The sequence below is a fragment of the Anabas testudineus genome, chromosome 13 (assembly GCF_900324465.2).
Source record: "Anabas testudineus chromosome 13, fAnaTes1.2, whole genome shotgun sequence".
In the NCBI taxonomy this organism is placed as follows: Eukaryota; Metazoa; Chordata; class Actinopteri; order Anabantiformes; family Anabantidae; genus Anabas; species Anabas testudineus.
In genome coordinates this window covers 20,406,195-20,426,549 of record NC_046622.1, presented here as the reverse complement: position 1 = coordinate 20,426,549, position 20,355 = coordinate 20,406,195, and the positions used below count along the sequence as shown (strand labels likewise).

Below are 20,355 nucleotides of genomic sequence, written 5' to 3'. Positions count from 1 at the left end.
TTTCTATAAACTTATATAAATCAACACACTTCTGATCACATGCATACACCTGAGGGATGGAGATCTCAGCTCTCCTTATTGGTCTGAGATTGGTTCTGGGTTTATTTGAGATTAACTCAGCTCTTGCTTTGAATGGTTCAGGGTCTAGTGTGAAACAAACAGCTGGCAACACCCAAGCTAGGGCTGGTGCTGGTGTCATTCGTGATGCTTCATCTGTGCAGTGTAAGCTGCAGGATACCCCTCGTCTACCTGCGTTCTCAATGGATGGTGACTATATTATTGGGGGTGTTTTCGCTATACACTACAACATGCAGGCAGGGACACATAACTACACCACCATGCCTGAGCCACTAAGGTGCACAGGAAGGTTAGTAAGGATGTAAAGTGGAGAATGAAAAAAAAAGTAATTGTGTTAGGAGATAATTGGTATGATGTTATTGTAATAATTTTGCTAAATGCTTGTGAAGCATTGAAAGCTTAAAAAAGAACTAACAAGTTATATAGTAATTATATGAAACAGAAGCTTTTTTGTTGTTTTGTGTTTCTTAACTGAAAATAGAGGTATGTTGTTGAATTGTGTGGTTTAGACAACAGCTTGATATACCGTAGGTGATTTTAATGGTGTGGCTAATTGGTACTGTATATATTTAACCTAAAAATGCAGTATTTAAAAATTTATTCCACCTTTACTGTTTGTTGCTGAAACTGTGAACTGTCCATGTACATTTCAACACAAAGTGTATGTCTGTAGAATTGAACCCCGTCAACTGCACTTCTCTCGTGCAATGATCTTCGCCATTGAGGAGATTAACAACAGTACGAAGCTGCTTCCTGGCATCCGACTCGGTTATCAGATCCATGACTCATGTGCCTCAGTTCCAATGGCACTGAAAGTGGCATTCCAGTTTACAAATGGCCTGGATCAAGATTTTTACACTGGTGACAACTGTTCACAATCTGGTATTGTGATGGCAGTTGTTGGTGAGTCTGGATCTGGGCAATCCATTGCCATGTCACGTATCATTGGACCCTTTAAAATTCCTCTTGTAAATATCTTACATCTTTTTGAAAATTGTGTTTAAAATATACACATGCAGATTTGTTGACTGTGACATTAAAGAATTATGTGATGTTGGTTTCTTTTAGGTGAGCCACTTTGCCACTTGTGCATGTTTGTCCAATAAGCAGCAGTATCCCAGTTTCTTCAGAACAATTCCCAGTGACCAGTTTCAGGCTGAAGCTCTGGCCAAGCTGGTGAAACAATTTGGTTGGACGTGGATAGGTGCTGTCCGCTCAGATTCAGATTATGGAAATTATGGCATGGCTTCTTTCCTGAATGCAGCACAGAAAGAGGGAATCTGTGTTGAATACTCTGAATCTTTCTATCGTACCCACCCACGTAGCAGGATCCAGAAAGTGGCTGATGTTGTCCGCAGGTTTCTAAATCACTCAATTTTGCCCACAAACAGTGTGTGTTTTATGTGCTGAAGCTAACTTTCTGTCATAAAACCAGTGTTAAAGGGAGTTGGTCATAGAGAAGATTATTAAAGGATTTTCTTCTCTTAGTGCCAGATTGGCATTGTTCATTGTTCAATGTTTGTTTGATCAGATTTATGGCTCTCATATGCAACAAACATAGATATATAGTAGTTGTTATTGTTATTATCTTACAAATATAAAACACATTTGTGTTTTTACTGGTATAAAATAATACAGCATAATGTTTCTCCAGGTCAACAGCTATGGTTGTTGTAGCATTCGTATCCTTTGGAGACATGAAGATACTGATGGAGGAGTTGTCTCTTGTGCCTTCTCCACCTCGTCAGTGGATAGGCAGCGAGGCCTGGGTGACTCACCCGGACATGCTGAAGTTCACTTTCTGTGCTGGAGCCATTGGATTTGGTATTCCACGATCTGTCATCCCAGGTCTGAGAGACTTCCTGCTGGATCTCTCTCCCACTAAAGTGGCAGCTTCCCCAGTACTTACTGAATTCTGGGAGGATGCATTCAACTGCAGCCTGGAAAAAAGTGAGTACATCATAAGTAGTTACATCGTACACAGCACTTGTAGTTGTATTATTTTGCTGTCTCAATGTGTTAAAAGTAAAAAAAAACAACTTTCAAAACAAAATTTTTATTTGCATATTAGATAGTAAATACAGACACAAGGTGAAAAAAGATATTTCTTTGTAGTTAATGTTAGTTTTATATAGTAATGTCTTTAAAAAGAAGGAGTTTGAATTTGTATTTGGTGGTTTTTCAAAGTCACAAGTTAAGTCAAGTCCTGAATTCAAATTGGTGCATTCTACAAACCACCTAAACAGTTTAAAATTGACACTATTAAGTATTGGTTAAGATGTGTACGCAGTAGTAGGTTATTCAAGTGAAAGACATGCTGTAGATGTTTTATGCTTGTTAATAACTTGACTTTTGGTAACGTGAGTTAGTACAACTGACATTAACACATTACATATTTAGAATTGTAATACAACATTAACTACTGATTGTCAGAAAACTCACTTGGTATGTGATATACATGTAAGCTTTGTTATGTGTCAATAAGAAATAAACCTGCAAAAAAAAAAAGTATTCCTATTTTAAAAATACCTTAAGACTACAGAATAGTCCTTAACTGTTTTGTAATTCATTTTTAAGATATACCTACATTACTTTAAAGTTTATACAATAAACATTTGTCTGAAAAAAAAATAAATCAATGTTAAGAATAATAATAATAGTAAACTATTGCAATGTTTAAAGTTTCTGCCTCTGTATTTGTTAGATGCTACCACAAAAAAGAAAATGTGTGATGGAAGTGAAGACATAAAAAAGCTTCAGAGCCCGTACACCGACACATCTCAGCTTGGCATCACTAACATGGTGTACAAAGCTGTTTATGCAATAGCTCATGCCATTCACAATGCTGTGTGTCAGGAGACAAATTCTACAACTCAGTGTGACAAACTCAGCAGAATAGACTCCAAACAGGTCAGTTGAACAAATAAATAAGCACTTTGGTGCCTTATTAAACTATGATAACATTTTTGATACATTATTTGTTCCTCTTTTCTTTCTTATTGCTTTATTCTACTTTATTTCCACAGATACTCACTCAGCTGAAGAAAGTAAATTTTTCCCAAAATGGTTATCATGTGTCATTTGATGCTAACGGGGATCCTGTGGCCATGTATGAGCTGGTTAACTGGCAGAAAAGCAGCAGTGGCAGCATTGAGTTGGTGACAGTAGGGTACTATGATGCATCACTGCCAGTGGGCCAAGAGTTCCATATCTACAAGAATCTCACATGGGTGGAGGGCAGGACACAAGTGAGGAGCAACAAATGATCATAATCATTTATTGCTGAACAGCTGAATAGCAAAGTAATAGTTTGCCTCTTTATACTGTATGTATTCAGGTTCCTGTATCAGTGTGCTCTGACAGCTGTCCTCCAGGAACTCATAAAGTGCTGCAGAAAGGAAAACCCATCTGCTGTTATGACTGTATACCATGTCCTGAGGGAGAGATCAGCAATGCTACAGGTACATTTTTTTTAATGGATGCCTAAAGCAACAAATATAAACTGAAACTGCTAAATGTTTTTTTATTTATTAATTCTTTCAGATTCCACTGACTGTCTCCCTTGCCCAAAAGAGTTCTGGCCTAACACAGAGAGAGACACTTGTTTCCCAAAGCCTGTAGAGTTTCTTTCCTTCAGTGAGGTCCTAGGAATCATCCTGGCTACATTCTCCATCGGTGGTGCCTGTCTGGCTGTTATAACAGCGACTGTATTCTTTCACCACAGAACATCCCCGATTGTCAGGGCCAACAACTCTGAGCTGAGCTTCCTGCTGCTCTTCTCTTTGACTCTGTGTTTCTTATGTTCATTAACGTTCATTGGAGCACCCTCTGAGTGGTCCTGTATGCTGCGTCACACAGCGTTTGGGATCACCTTTGTCCTCTGCATCTCTTGTGTTCTTGGGAAAACTATAGTTGTGTTAATGGCCTTCAAAGCGACACTTCCAGGTAGTAATGTCATGAAATGGTTTGGTCCTCCACAGCAGAGAATGACTGTAGTGTCTTTTACATTCATACAAGTTTTAATATGTACTGTTTGGTTGGTTCGTAGTCCTCCTTTTCCAATGAAAAACCTAACCACCTATAAAAAAATAATCATCCTGGAGTGTGCATTAGGTTCATCTGTTGCATTCTGGGCTGTTCTTGGGTACATAGGCCTGTTAGCTGTCTTCTGCTTTGTGTTAGCTGTCCTAGCTCGGAAACTACCTGATAATTTTAATGAAGCCAAATTTATCACCTTCAGCATGTTGATCTTCTGTGCAGTCTGGATCACTTTTATTCCAGCTTATGTCAGCTCTCCTGGAAAATTTACTGTGGCTGTGGAAATATTTGCTATTCTAGCATCTAGTTTTGGACTAATCCTGTGTATATTTGCTCCAAAGTGTTTTATCATATTGTTTAAACCAGAGAAGAACACAAAGAAACACTTAATGAACAAGAATTATTGCTAGAATGTAGTTAAAATAAAATAAAATTATTGAGGCAACACTGACGACAGAGTTTGTGTTGTGTTTATTTAATACAGTTAACAATGATTGTACATAATTTAGGTTAATGTCATTTGTTAAAAAACTATTTATTCTTTGTCCTTTTTTGTTTTTATCTTGTTCCGAAAATGTGAATGAAACAAAATCTCGTATTGTGGCATCTAATTTTGCACTAATTGTGTGTATATTTGTTCCGAAGTGTTTCATATTGCTAAAATTGCCATAAAACAGACACACACACACACACACACACACACACACACACACACACACACACACACACACACACACACACCATCCCATCCACATTAAACAGAGTTAATTATGATTTCATGTTAAACCTGTATTTTAAAATACAATATACATGAATATGTCCCTCTTTAAATTCTATGTTACTGCTTCCTTAAGATTTAAAGGTATAAATTACAACCAGGTGCTGCTTATCACCAGCCTTTGATTAGTTGACTATAAGCAGGTGTGCAGACGTCTACAAAAAACAACATTTGCAGGTGGTTATAGAATCCAGTTTAAAACAATTTCTTAACTACATATTTTTATATTATATTCCATCACATTGAAAAAAACACCAATCACTGTCATAATTCATGACAAACATCTTTTTTCTGTCTCGAAATTTAGGTAAATATGTTTTTGAAAGATTGTTACCTATGAAATAAAACAATTTCAAATGCACAATTGATGCAGACTGAGCAAGCTCATTCCTACTCCTCAACTAAATGAAACTTAGTAATATACATTACTATAATATAGTAAAACAATAAAAATGTGTTTTTGATGACAGTGAGTGTAAAACAATAGGTTTGCTTGTATGTTTAAACATGGTTTAAGTATTAATGCATTTCGATGTAAAGTGGAAGTGACTGTGAACACTGAAAATTGAAAAAGATGAATCCAAAGTATCTTCAAAGTATCTGCCCTGCAAGGTCTGAATGTCCAGTGGAAATATCTGAGGCACATGTACAGTACGTCACAATATGAAGCTATGGAACTGCTGTAAACGTTTGTCGGATCTCACCACTGATTGAAGGTTGTAACAAATAGCTACAAGTCATTGCCGCGCTGGTTCATGTTATCATATTCTAGTTTCTGGTGCTACAGTGTTACTGTGTTGGGTGGGTGATGTGAGCACATTAGAGCAGATCTTCCAGAAATATTATCCCTACACTTTGTGTTATCACTGTCATTTAGTATTTGAAGAATATTTCTTCAACCTGTATGTGCTGTAAATTATTTTTATCTTTTTACTGGGATATTGTCATAGCTTTAAGGGGAAATTCTTGGGAAACATAATAATTCTACGAATTAGAAACTTTTAGTGACAGGAAGCTTTGTGAATAGGGCCACAGGTTCATTAGCAGATCACATTCTCTGTGTAAGGTTGCTTTAGACACCTACAGGATTTAGTTCGATTAAACCCTCTTGGTGCAGTTCGTGTTGTCCGGTGTGAACACGGCAACCGCACTCGAGTGTGCACCAAAACAACCGCACCAAGACCCCCAAAATGAGGTGGTCTCGATCCGAAACCGCTTAGTGAACTCTGGTGCGGTCCTCCTGGTGAGAACGCAAACCGAACCAAAACGGGACCAAACGCTATAAATCTCATGATTTGAGGACTGGTTAGTGTGTAGATTTTTTATTATTATTATTTTTTTTTTGACCACCAACGTAAGGAGGTGAAGTTCCTCACAGACACCAGGCCTGATGACTCTGCAAGTGATGTAACATAATAAACATAACGTAACATTCATAGTGAACTCATCTCCCTACTGTCACACAAACGTACAGTAGTCCACAACACTTCACCTTCTTCCTGTATTTACTTTTCTGTTCCTGCGGCAGAAACAATCTGACCAATAAGCGGAGAGGACGTTCTCACGTAGTTTAAAGTGACGTGTTTTGGTTCGTTTGGATTTTTACTCGGTGTGAAACGAAACCGAACTGTGGAGAAACTGCTACAATGTTACAAAGTCATCAACTGATTCGGACCAAAGAAAAAAAAATTAAGGTGTGAAAGCATCCTAAGGGATAAGGTAAAATTAAGCTTAATACTTACTGTTGACAACATCTCTGTGTTACTGTGCATTTAATAATAGTCCCTCAAATAAATATCCCTGTGACAAAAAACCAATAAGAGTAATTTATCAAAACAACCATTAAACAATCGAATAACATGCAGAAAAACACTGATTTCAGCTACCACCCACAGTTAACCGGTGAGCTAGTTGGCTAATTGCTGACATGAATGGCCTAATTTCAGCAGACATAGTATCGCAAAACTGAGGAAGTTCTGCTGGACTTTCTAAGGCAGATTCCACCACAATTCCATACCAACCAGACCCAAATTACAGTTGTTTTGTTATTTCTGTAATCAATGTAACTGTTAAACAGCTCTGGCTGAAAACAGAGATGGATAGATTAAAGATTACGATAACTGAGGTAGAGTGATGAAGAAATCTGCTCAAAACCAATTAATGTTTTTAAAGGCAAAATAACAAAAGACATAAGATGAGCACTGTGTGGACAGGTTGGAATTCTGGAAGTCTCTCTAAGTTGTGGGTCCCCTTAAATGCCAGAGTTATGCAGATCTAAGCCAGGGAGATGAGGGTGAGTAAAGGAAAAGGAAGACCTTGATGGGTGAGAACCGATTTTGGTATTTTAATAGTAAGTAAAGAACAGGCTGGCTCTGATGAGCAAGAGTTATCAATCTGCACTACAAGAGGCAGGGCCTGAGAGGCTGATAAAGACAGGCAAGCAAAGAGGTGGATGAGATTCTCTAACATGGCCACCTCCAGGAGCTCAGCATCATCCACATGGGGGTTCCTACAAGAGAAAAGATAAGCTGATACACAGGTGAGCAACAATACCAAAAGAGATCAAAAACTGAAACCCAGTAAGAACAATAATTGGTGAGTTCTCCTCTTCTAATCCTCAACAACCACCCAACTTAAAATGTCCTTCGAGACATAATATCTATCACTTCTTATTGACCAAAAAAGTGTCCTCTCTCAAAAGCAGAAAATTCTCTCCTTAGCAAGAAACAAAAACTCTTATTTTCATTAAAACATAAACAATCCTCTTAATAAACAGAAGATACTTACAGTCCACAGAAAGTCCAGAAATACGAGAAGCTTACACACAAGAGGAAAATAGTCTGTACCAGTCATGAATTGTTCATAACAATAGTGTTCAAACACAAAGTAGTTCATATCTGTTCCTGGTACTCAAACACCATAGACTAAAGGGGACCAACTTTATAGCTATTTAATCAGACTGTTTTAGTTTAGGAAGACAAGGAATCAGCAGTACAGACTTGGTAATCCCAAACAGAGCTGCCAAACCCAAACCTGTATTGAAGGTGAAGTGTCTGGACTTGTCTACATAATTTACTGCTACCACCAGGTCATACAAGCAAATAAAATGCCTATAATTTATTTCTCCAAAATTTCATGCAAAGAAAGAAAAGGTAAAATAGTCTTTTATTGATATTTCTTCATTATTAGTATTATTTATCTTGGAAGTAAAATTTAAAGACAGCACTGGTTTAGCATTTACTAAGTCTTACTAATATTATAGCTTATTATACCTTAGTTTAACATTCACTTACTCAGGTAATAATTTTTGAAATTCAGAAATAATGGTATACAAAATAAATGGGACAATAGTTGGCGTTTACAGTAGTATAGAATCAGGGACACTTGGTAAAGATTATACAGTGCATACTCTACAATCAAATAGAAAGTTGGAATAAAAAAAAAAAGATGCACCCTCTCTGAATTATAAGATGACGTACAGCAGAAGCTGGGAGACTTTTCTATAAACTTATATAAATCAACACACTTCTGATCACATGCATACACCTGAGGGATGGAGATCTCAGCTCTCCTTATTGGTCTGAGATTGGTTCTGGGTTTATTTGAGATTAACTCAGCTCTTGCTTTGAATGGTTCAGGGTCTAGTGTGAAACAAACAGCTGGCAACACCCAAGCTAGGGCTGGTGCTGGTGTCATTCGTGATGCTTCATCTGTGCAGTGTAAGCTGCAGGATACCCCTCGTCTACCTGCGTTCTCAATGGATGGTGACTATATTATTGGGGGTGTTTTCGCTATACACTACAACATGCAGGCAGGGACACATAACTACACCACCATGCCTGAGCCACTAAGGTGCACAGGAAGGTTAGTAAGGATGTAAAGTGGAGAATGAAAAAAAAGTAATTGTGTTAGGAGATAATTGGTATGATGTTATTGTAATAATTTTGCCAAGTGCTTGTGAAGCATTGAAAGCTTAAAAAAGAACTAACAAGTTAGTATGTGCTCGTATACGTTGCATTTATCATATTCACAAAAACTGAGAGTAATTATATGAAACAGAAGCTTTTTTGTTGTTTTGTGTTTCTTAACTGAAAATAGAGGTATGTTGTTGAATTGTGTGGTTTAGACAACAGCTTGATATACCGTAGGTGATTTTAATGGTGTGGCTAATTGGTACTGTATATATTTAACCTAAAAATGCAGTATTTAAAAATTTATTCCACCTTTACTGTTTGTTGCTGAAACTGTGAACTGTCCATGTACATTTCAACACAAAGTGTATGTCTGTAGAATTGAACCCCGTGAACTGCACTTCTCAAGTGGAATGATCTTTGCCATTGAGGAGATTAACAACAGTACAAAGCTGCTTCCTGGCATCCGACTCGGTTATCAGATCCATGACTCATGTGCCTCAGTTCCAATGGCACTGAAAGTGGCATTCCAGTTTACAAATGGCCTGGATCAAGTGTTTTATACTGGTGACAACTGTTCACAGTCTGGTATTGTGATGGCAGTTGTTGGTGAGTCTGGATCTGGGCAATCCATTGCCATGTCACGTATCATCGGACCCTTTAAAATTCCTCTAGTAAATATCTTACGTCTTTTTGAAAATTGTGTTTAAAATATACACATGCAGATTTGTTGACTGTGACATTAAAGAATTATGTGATGTTGGTTTCTTTTAGGTGAGCCACTTTGCCACTTGTGCATGCTTGTCCAATAAGCAGCAGTATCCCAGTTTCTTAAGAACAGTACCCAGTGACCAGTTTCAGGCTGAAGCTCTGGCCAAGCTGGTGAAACAATTTGGTTGGACGTGGATAGGTGCTGTCCGCTCAGATTCAGATTATGGAAATTATGGCATGGCTTCTTTCCTTAATGCAGCACAGAAAGAGGGGATCTGTGTTGAATACTCTGAATCTTTCTATCATACCCACCCACGTAGCAGGATCCAGAAAGTGGCTGATGTTGTCCGCAGGTTTCTAAATCACTCAATTTTGCCCACAAACAGTGTGTGTTTTATGTGCTGAAGCTAACTTTCATAAAACCAGTGTTAAAGGGAGTTGGTCATAGAGAAGATTATTAAAGGATTTTCTTCTCTTAGTGCCAGATTGGCATTGTTCATTGTTCAATGTTTGTTTGATCAGATTTATGCAACAAACATAGATATATAGTAGTTGTTATTGTTATTATCTTACAAATATAAAACACATTTGTGTTTTTACTGGTATAAAATAACACAGCATAATGTTTCTCCAGGTCAACAGCTATGGTTGTTGTGGCATTCGTATCTTATGGAGACATGAAGATACTGATGGAGGAGTTGTCTCTTGTGCCTTCTCCACCTCGTCAGTGGATAGGCAGCGAGGCCTGGGTGACTCACCCGGACATGCTGAAGTTCACTTTCTGTGCTGGAGCCATTGGATTTGGTATTCCACGATCTGTCATCCCAGGTCTGAGAGACTTCCTGCTGGATCTCTCTCCCACTAAAGTGGCAGCTTCCCCAAGTACTTACTGAATTCTGGGAGGATACATTCAACTGCAGCCTGGAAGAAAGTGAGTACATCATAAGTAGGTACATCGTACACAGCACTTGTAGTTGTATTATTTTGATGTCTCAATGTGTTAAAAGTAAAAAAAAAAAAAACTTTCAAAACCAAATTTTAATTTGCATATAGATAGTAAATACAGACACAAGGTAAAAATAGATATTTCTTTGTAGTTAATGCTAGTTTTATATAGTAATGTCTTCAAGAAGAAAGAGTTTGAATTTGTATTTCGTGGTTTTAAAATGTCATAAGTTAGTCAAATCCTGAATTCAAATTGGTGCATTCTACAAACCACCTAAACAGTTTAAAATTGACACTATTATGTATTGGTTAAGATGTGTACGCAGTAGTAGGTTATTTAAGTGAAAGTGATCTATCATTAATATTTTTCAGTTAATTTGGGGAAAGAAATACTGTAGATGTTTTATGCTTGTTAATCAGTTGACTTGTGGTAATGTGAGTTAGTACAACTGACATTAACACATTACATATTTAGAAATGTAATACAACATTAACTAATGATTGTCAGAAAACCCACTTGATATGTGATATACATGTAAGCTTTGTTATGTGTCAATAAGAAATAAACCTGCAAAATTAAAAAGAAAAAAGAAAGAAAAATCCTATTTCAGAAATACCTTAAGACTACAGAATAGTCCTTAACTGTTTTGTAATTCATTTTTAAGATATACCTACATTAGTATAAAGTTTATACAATAAATATTTGTTTGGTCAAATTAACAACAAAAAGGAAAAAATAATAAATCAACTTGTTTTAAATTAAGAATAATAATAATAGTAAACTATTACAATGTTTAAAGTTTCTGCCTCTGTATTTGTTAGATGCTACCACAAAAAAGAAAATGTGTGATGGAAGTGAAGACATAAAAAAGCTCCAGGTCCCGTACACTGACACATCTCAGCTTGGCATCACTAACATGGTGTACAAAGCTGTTTATGCAATAGCTCATGCCATTCACAATGCTGTGTGTCAGGAAACAAATTCTACAACTCAGTGTGACAAACTCAGCAGAATAGACTCCAAACAGGTCAGTTGAACAAATAAATAAGCACTTTGGTGCCTTATTAAACTATGATAACATTTTTGATACATTATTTGTTCCTCTTTTCTTTCTTATTGCTTTATTCTACTTTATTCCCACAGATACTCACTCAGCTGAAGAAAGTAAATTTTTCCCAAAATGGTGATCATGTGTCATTTGATGCTAACGGGGATCCTGTGGCCAAGTATGAGCTGGTTAACTGGCAGAAAAGTAGCAGTGGCAGCATTGAGATGGTGACAGTAGGGTACTATGATGCATCACTGCCAGTGGGCCAAGAGTTCCATATCTACAAGAATCTCACATGGGTGGAGGGCAGGACACAAGTGAGAAACTATGCAATAAATCACTCTAATATTTTTAGCTTTTTGGCAAAAATAGCAAATCTGTCTGACTTTGTCTGTATATACTGTATGTTTTCAGGTTCCTGTGTCAGTGTGCTCTGACAGCTGTCCTCCAGGAACTCATAAAGTGCTGCAGAAAGGAAAACCCATCTGCTGTTATGACTGTATACCATGTCCTGAGGGAGAGATCAGCAAAACTACAGGTACATTTTTTTAATGGATGCCTAAAGCAACAAATATAAACTGAAACTGCTAAATGTTTTTTTTTATTTATTAATTCTTTCAGATTCCACTGACTGTTACCCTTGCCCCAAGGAGTTCTGGCCTAACACAGAGAGAGACACTTGTTTCCCAAAGCCTGTAGAGTTTCTTTCCTTCAGTGAGGTCCTAGGAATCATCCTGGCTACATTCTCCATCGGTGGTGCCTGTCTGGCTGTTATAACAGCGACTGTATTCTTTCACCACAGAACATCCCCGATTGTCAGGGCCAACAACTCTGAGCTGAGCTTCCTGCTGCTCTTCTCTTTGACTCTGTGTTTCTTATGTTCATTAACGTTCATTGGAGCACCCTCGGAGTGGTCCTGTATGCTGCGTCACACAGCGTTTGGGATCACCTTTGTCCTCTGCATCTCTTGTGTTCTTGGGAAAACTATAGTTGTGTTAATGGCCTTCAAAGCTACACTTCCAGGCAGTAATGTCATGAAATGGTTTGGTCCTCCACAGCAGAGAATGTCTGTAGTGTCTTTTACATTTGTTCAGGTTTTAATATGTACTGTTTGGTTGGTTCTTAGTCCTCCTTTTCCAATGAAAAACCTAACTACATACAAAGAGAAAATCATCCTGGAGTGTGCATTAGGTTCATCTGTTGCATTCTGGGCTGTTCTTGGGTACATAGGCCTGTTAGCTGTCTTCTGCTTTGTGTTAGCTGTCCAAGCTCGGAAACTACCTGATAATTTTAATGAAGCTAAACTGATCACCTTCAGCATGTTGATCTTCTGTGCAGTCTGGATCACTTTTATTCCAGCTTATGTCAGTTCTCCTGGGAAATTTACTGTGGCTGTGGAGATATTTGCTATTCTAGCCTCTAGTTTTGGACTAATACTATGTATATGTGCCCCAAAGTGTTTTATTATATTGTTTAAGCCAGAGAAGAACACTAGGAAACACTTAATGAACAAGAATTAGTGCTAGAATGTAGTTGAAATAAAATTAAATTTTTGAGGCAACACTGAGGACAGAGTTTGTGTTGTGTTACTTTAATACAGTTAACAGTTATTGAACATAATTTAGGTTAATGTAATTTGTTAAATAACTATTTATTCTTTGTCCTTTTTTGTTAATGTTTTTATCTTGTTCCGAAAATGTGAATGAAACAAAATCTATTTTGGCATCTAATTTTGCACTAATTGTCTGTATATTGGTTCCAAAGTGTTTCATATTGCTAAAAAATGGCATACAATATACACAAATAGCTCCCTCTTTAAATTCTATGTTACTGCTTCTTTGAGATTTAAGGATATAAATTACACCAGGTGCTGCTTATGACCAGCCCGTGATTAGTTGACTATAAGCAGGTGTGCAGACGTCTACAAAAAATAACATTTGCAGGTGGTTATAGAACCCAGTTTAAAACAATTTCTAAGCAATATGGAGTTTAAGTCTTTGAGACAGATGTCAATCTTCCTTGGAGTCGACATCCAAGTGCATTCAGTCGTGGTGTGTGGTGCCGCCTCCACGAGGCCAAGAAATGGAGGCAAAACTAAAGTGAAAGAATAAGTTCATTACAGGAATATACTGCAAAGGGGGGCTGGGAGCCAGGTAATCCGGGGTCTCACAGGTGAGCAGGTTGGTAGAAAAGGAGATGAAGCTCTGATGGACGCTTCCAGTGTGTAGTTGGCTGCCGCCGAGTGACTGTGAACTACAAAGATGGCTGGGGGCAGCTGGAAATCCGGTTCGTAGGATGGAGATTCACTTCTGGAAATGGCCGCCGTCACGAGTAGCGAGTGGCCGGCCGTAACTACTGAGAAACACACTGGAGACCGGAACAAGGTGGGTTAGTTACAGTGACAAAAAACACACTGAGAAATAAAGGCTGAGCCCAGCCCTCCTGGTAGCACAATCTTAGTGAGTCCGTAATCCTAAACTCTAGTCGCGGGGCCAGTCCAAGGTCCGATTTCTAATAAGCACGTTAACAAGTCCGTGACACAAAGCGAGGTCGATATCCAGTCATCACACATCGGAATGTTGTCACACCAAAAACAAAATCCTAGAAGCCGTAGTCGTAAAGCAATCAGAGTTCAGAAAACCAGGGGAATCCACAGAGACAAACAGAGCCACAGGGAGGGTAGACGGAGCGGAGGAGGGGAAGAAGGACAGGAGCAGATCCACATGAAGTCCTCAGGGGAGAAACAGGGACAAAGAGAAACACAAAACTCACGGATCAGACGAGGTTCAGGCAGAGGCGGGGTCCAAAACAGGCGAGGTCGAAAACAGGTTATCCGAATCAGAAGAGTCGCTGGATAGTTAACACCGGAAGTGGGAAATACTATCTGGCGGGGAAAACGCACCACAGGACCTGCTAATAAAGTGAACGAGAGGTCAGGAGAGGGCAACGAGCAGGTAGGAGGGACCGACCGGCAGACGACCTCCGGATTCAACCGGGACACGTGGAAGGTAGGGTGGACCCTGAGTGACCTGGGAAGGCGCAATCTAACAGCCACAGGGTTGACCACCTTGGCAACAGGAAAAGGACCAATAAACCGGGGGGCCAGCTTTCTACAGTCCACTCGCAGAGGGATGTCCGTAGAGAAGAGCCACACCCGCTGACTGACCCGGTAAGAAGGGGCAGCCCATCGAGGCCGGTCGGCCGCTGCCTTGTAGAGATGCACAGTGCGCAGTAAGGAAGCCCGGGCCCTCCGCCATGACAGGTGACAGCGCCGAACAGATGCCCTAGCAGATGGGACAGAGGAATCCCCCTCCTGGGATTCAATGGCGGCTGGTAACCGTATACCACCTGGAACAGCGTCAACCCTGTGGCAGAAGAAGGCAAGGAGTTATGAGCATATTCAACCCAGACTACATTCACTAACCAGGATGTCGGGTCCCGGGAACACAGAAGTCGGAGACCGGTCTCCAACTCCTGATTGATGCGCTCGGTCTGACCATTGGACTGGGGATGAAAACCAGAGGACAAGCTGACAGAGATCCCGAACAGGCAGTGAAACTCCATCCAAAACCGGGCTGTGAACTGCAGACCCCTGTCAGAAACGATATCCCGGGGGAGACCATGGACACAAAAGACATGTTGGATAAGCAGGTCTGCTGTTTCTTTGGCAGAGGGGAGTTAGGGTAGTGGGACAAAATGACCCATCTTAGAAAAACGATCCACAATGGTGAGGATGGTGGTGTGTCCCCTGGACGGAGGAAGGCCAGTAACGAAATCCAGGTAGATGTGAGACCATGGTCGTCGAGGTACAGGTAGTGGGTGCAGGTAGCCCGCTGGAGCGTGATGTGATGGTTTAGCCTGGGTGCAGACCGTGCATGCAGCAATGAAAGACTTGACATCCTGTGTCAAAGTAGGCCACCAGAAGCGTTGCTGGACTACAAAGCAGGTGCGAGCCGTTCCTGGATGGCACGCGAACCGGGTCTTGGTGGAGGTGAGAGCGTGCAGTGGGCTGGCGATGGTGCTGTAATTCCGAATGAATTTCCTATAGAAGTTGGCAAACCCCAAAAAACGTTGCAGTGCCTTACGGGTTTCTGGTGTGGGCCAGTTCTTGACGGCTGAAACCGTTTTTGGATCCATCTGGATATGACCTTTGGAAACAATGAACCCCAGAAAAGAGACAGATTGTGCATGGAACTCGCATTTCTCAGCCTTTACATAGAGTTGGTTATGCAGAAGTCTCTGCAGTACTGCCCGCACGTGCTTCACATGTTCAATTTCAGACTGAGAGAGGATGAGTATGTCATCAAGGTATACAAAGACAAACTTATTCAGCATGTCTCCTAGACATTATTAACCAAGTTCTAAAACACAGCGGGAGCATTAGTGAGACCGAATGTTATTACCAGGTATTCAAAGTGTCCCACCGGGGTGTTGAAGGCCGTCTTCCACTCGGCTCCTTCCCTGATGCAAACCAGGTGATAGGCATTCCGCAGGTCGAGTTTAGTAAACATGGTCGAGTCCTGTAACAACTCAAAAGCAGAGGAGATTAGTGGAAGAGGACAGAGAGTACAGATGACCACGGGGTGGAGAAGTGCCCGGAAATAGTTCAATAACACTGTCGTAGGGCCTATGAGGTGGTAGAGAGGTGGCCTTCACCTTATTAAAGACCTCCTTCAAATCAAGACAGACGTTGGGAACTGCCAATAGATCTGGGAACTCCTCCACCCTGGCTTCCTTGTCCCGTTCTGGCAGTGTGGGGGCAGCTTGAAGACAACTGGTAAGACAGGAGGACCCCCATCCCAGGATCCTCCCTGTGGACCAGTCAACGTGTGGTCTGTGCTTGATTAACCAGGGGGGTCCTAAAACCAGAGGCAGACGAGGAGAATGAATAGAATGAAACGAGACCAGTTCATGATGATTATCAATAGAGATGTGCACTGGTTCAGTGCCAGAGGAACATGGGTAGATCACATGATCATCAAATGCGCGTACCTGAACAGGGTGCAAGAGAGGCACAAGGGGGAGACCCAAGTTAGTGGCTAGCTGTTGGTCCATGAAGTTGGAGTCTGCTCCAGAATCAATAAAGGCAGGTATGGTTGTGATTTTGTCCTTCAGATGAATCTTGATGTCAGTGAGGGGGCGTGTTTCAGGGGTGTGGTTTAAGGTCCTGCTGAGCTTCGGCTTTTAGTGGACAGGAGCGGACCCTATGTGATGTTCCAACACAGTACAGGCATAGGTTGTTCTTGAAGCGTCGTTCTCTTTCTTCTGGGGACAGTCTGGTGTGCCCAATCTGCATAGGTTCCGGAGAGGGAGGACTGGAAGCCACTGGGTCCTTGTGCTACTGGCTGGATAAGATCTGGCTGACACAGGACTGCGATGATGAGTCTGACCCTGGGTGCGTTCCTTAGCACGTTCCCAAATCCGACAGTCTATGCAAACTGCCAAATCAATGAGACCATCCAATGTCACAGGAAGGTCGCGAGCCACTAGCTCATCTTTGATTTTTTCATTTAACCCTTTGTAAAACAAGGTGAACAAGGTCGAATCATTCTAATCACAACGGGCTGCCAGGGTTCTAAACTCTATGGCAAACTCCACTACTGGCCTAGAACCCTGTCGGGCGTCAACCAGCTGATTAGCAGCCTCCTTATCTGGTTTGGTGGGGTCAAATACTATAATTAACTCCTCAGAGAACCCCCTGTATGAGGAAAAGATGGGTGAAGCACGGTCCCATTCAGCCGTGGCCCATGCCCGGGCTGGTTCAGTGAGGAGGGAAATCACGAAGCCTACCTTAGCCTGTTCAGAGACAAAAACTTAAGGCTAAAACTGAAAATAAATGGCACATTGAGTTAAGAAAGGTCTACACCCGTCAGGATCACCAGCGTAATGTTCTGGTCTACTTAGCACTAGTTCCTGTGATGGAGTTGACACAGAAGGCGGGGAGAGGGTTGGTGGAGGTGGCGATTGCCTTTCTCTGGTGGATAGCTGTTGATACTTCTCACCGATTCCCTGAACGGCGGTGGTCAGGATTTCCAGACGATCCCCCAGTTCATTTAAAGCCTGCTCTATGGATGCCTTCCAGACTCGGTCTCCAGAGTCGGTCTTTTGGCTAGATAGCTCTGTCGTGGTGTGTGGTGTCAGCTCCATGAGGCCAAGAAATAAAGGCAAAACTGAAGTGAAAGAATAAGTTCATTACAGGAATATACTGCAAAGGGGGGCTGGGAGCCAGGTAATCCGGGGTCTCACAGGTGAGCAGGTTGGTAGAAAAGGAGATGAAGCTCTGATGGACACTTACAGTGTGTAGGTGGCTGCCGCCGAGTGACTGTGGCAGGCGGAACTACAAAGATGGCTGGGGGCAGCTGGAAGTCCGGTTTGTAGGTCAGAGGTTGGAGATTCACTTCCGGAAATGGCCGCCGTCACGAGTAGCGAGCGGCTGGCCGTAACTACTACTGAGAAACACAACACAGCCCAGCCCTGCTGGTAGCACACTCTTAATGAGTCTGTAATCCTAAACTCTAGTCGCGGAGCCAGTCCAAGGTCCGATTACGAAAAAGCACGTTAACAAGTCTGTGACACAAAGCGAGGTCGATATCCAGTCCAGGGTCAGTCATCACACATCGGAATGTTATCACACCAAAAACACAGTCCTACAAGCCGTAGTCGTAAAGCAATCCGAGTTCAGAAAACCAGGGGAATCCACAGAGACAAACAGAGCCACAGGGAGGGTAGATGGAGCGGAGGAGGGGAAGAAGGACAGGAGCAGATCCACACGGATTCCTCAGGGGAGAAACAGGGAGAAAGAGACACACAAAACTCACAGATCAGACGAGGTTCAGGCAGAGGCGGGGTCCGAAACAGGCGAGGTCGAAAACAGGTAATCCGAATCAGAAGAGTCGTTGGATAGTTAACACTGGAAGTATCTGGCAGGGAAAACGCACCACAGGACCTGCTAATAGAGTGAACGAGAGGTCAAGGGGGGAGCAACGAGCAGGTAGGAGGGACCGACCGGCAGGAGGGGCGGAGCCCGTGACATGTGGAGAGGCATTGAGACAATTACTGGAAACAAGTCCAGCAGCCAGGTGACTGTGGACCAGGCCAACATATTTAAGAACTTTTTCAATAGATTCCAAGCTGAGCCTCAGAATCCCCTGCACTTCGCTAAAGGCTCAGTCCCTCCGCCCTCCCCCACACAACTCAGCCACCACCCAAATGATGTCCATCTCAGCAGATAAGGTGAGAAGAAAGCCGAACAGGCTTCAACCAACAAAGGCTAAAAGGCCAGATGGAATTAGCCCAAGGATGAAAGCCTGTGCTCCCCATGTGGTGTTCTCCAACACATCTTCAACCTCAGTGTGCATCTGGAGAGAGTTCCGCTTGGGTGGAAAAAGTTGTGCCTAGTTCCCGTGAATAATATGCCACGTCCCAGTGTCCTCAATGACTACAGACCAGTGACCTCATATATTATGAAGGCTGTTGAGAGGTTGATCCTGGAGTCCCTCTGACCTCTGGTCAAACCCTCACTTGAGCCCCTACAGTTTGCTTATCAATCCCAACTTGGACTGGATGATGCCATCATACATCTGCTCTATCGCACCTACACCCACCTGGGCAAGCCTGGGAGTTCAGTAAGGATTATGTTTTTTGATTTCTCCAGTGCATTTAACACCATCTAACCTGCACTGCTGGGAGAGAAATAAAAAAAGCATGCAGGTTGTGTGTGGATTTAACCTTCTCAAATTTGTATATTGGTAAAACAAAGGTGCTGGTGACAAACTTCAGAAAATCTGGGAGTCAAATCACTCCTCTCTCTATACAGAGGGTGGAGGTCATATCTGAATACAAATACCTGGGAGTGTACTTGGACAAGAAACTGGACTGGACTAAGAACTCATCGGCACTGTACAAAAAGACTCAGGGCCAGATGTGTGCAGATATACCAGATGTACTCAGGTTCTTTAATATTTGCAGGGTCATGCTGCAGATGCTTTATGAGTCTGTGTTGGAGATTGCCATCTTCTATTCTGTGGTCTGCTGGAGCAGCAACATGAAGGTGGCAGACACTAACAGGCAAAACAAACTGATCAGGCTGGCTGGCTCTGTTCTGGGGGTGGAGCTGAACCCTCTGCATGTTGTAGCTGAGAGGAGGATGCTGTTCAAACTCCTCTCAATCATGGACAATTCCTCCCACTCACTTTACAGTATGCTGGCTGGACAGAGGAGCACATTCAGCCAGAGACTGATCAACATCAAGTGCTTCGCTGAGCGCCACAGGAGATCCTTTCTACCTGTGACCATCAACCTGTACAACTCCTCCCCCCTCTGTAAGGGGTGGGGAAATTGAACTGACTATCATCAGTATTAGTATTTATGTTATCATTCCAGTTTGGTCTATTATTATTGACCCATTTCATCTATCTTTCAATATTCTGTGTGTATACTGAGTTTTTGTATTGATGTTATTTTGTATTGATGTTGGTGAGGGTCTTTCCTGATTGTGGTTCCCTTTCTTTCTGTCTGTGTTGAGAGAAACTGTAAGAACGCAAAACCATCTGGGATTAATCATGTGTTTTGAATCTTAAATGTTGTTGTTGTTGTCAGACTACAGATATTTTTCCATCACATTGAAAACACCAATCACTGTCATAATTCATGACAAACATCTTTTTTCTGTCTCAAAATCTAGGTAAATATGTTTTTTAATGACCTACGAACCTATGAAATAAAAAACAATTTCAAATGCACAATTGATGCAGACTGAACAAGCTCATTCCTACTCCTCAACTAAATGAAACTTAGTAATATACATTACTATAATATAGTAAAACAATAAAAATGTGTTTTTGAT

The 20,355-nt window shown here is 41.3% G+C and overlaps 2 protein-coding genes across 2 annotated transcripts; both read left to right on the top strand.

Annotated features, from left to right (window-relative positions):
* The first annotated feature begins 218 nt into the window (after nucleotides 1–218).
* On the top strand, nucleotides 219–4,526 carry LOC113165120 (extracellular calcium-sensing receptor-like). The gene is made up of 8 exons (XM_026364524.1): nucleotides 219–367; nucleotides 752–1,046; nucleotides 1,147–1,436; nucleotides 1,733–2,028; nucleotides 2,783–2,988; nucleotides 3,105–3,326; nucleotides 3,416–3,539; nucleotides 3,622–4,526. Exons 1-8 carry the CDS (start codon nucleotides 261–263, stop codon nucleotides 4,524–4,526), a joined length of 2,445 nt encoding a protein of 814 aa, XP_026220309.1. The 5' UTR covers nucleotides 219–260.
* A 4,110-nt stretch (nucleotides 4,527–8,636) lies between these two features.
* Nucleotides 8,637–13,030, top strand: LOC113174068 (extracellular calcium-sensing receptor-like). The gene is given in 9 exon segments (XM_026377747.1): nucleotides 8,637–8,758; nucleotides 9,185–9,479; nucleotides 9,580–9,869; nucleotides 10,151–10,397; nucleotides 10,399–10,447; nucleotides 11,284–11,489; nucleotides 11,606–11,827; nucleotides 11,925–12,048; nucleotides 12,132–13,030. Coding segments are annotated over 9 exon segments (2,439 nt in total). The 5' UTR covers nucleotides 8,637–8,651.
* Nucleotides 13,031–20,355: the final 7,325 nt, after the last annotated feature.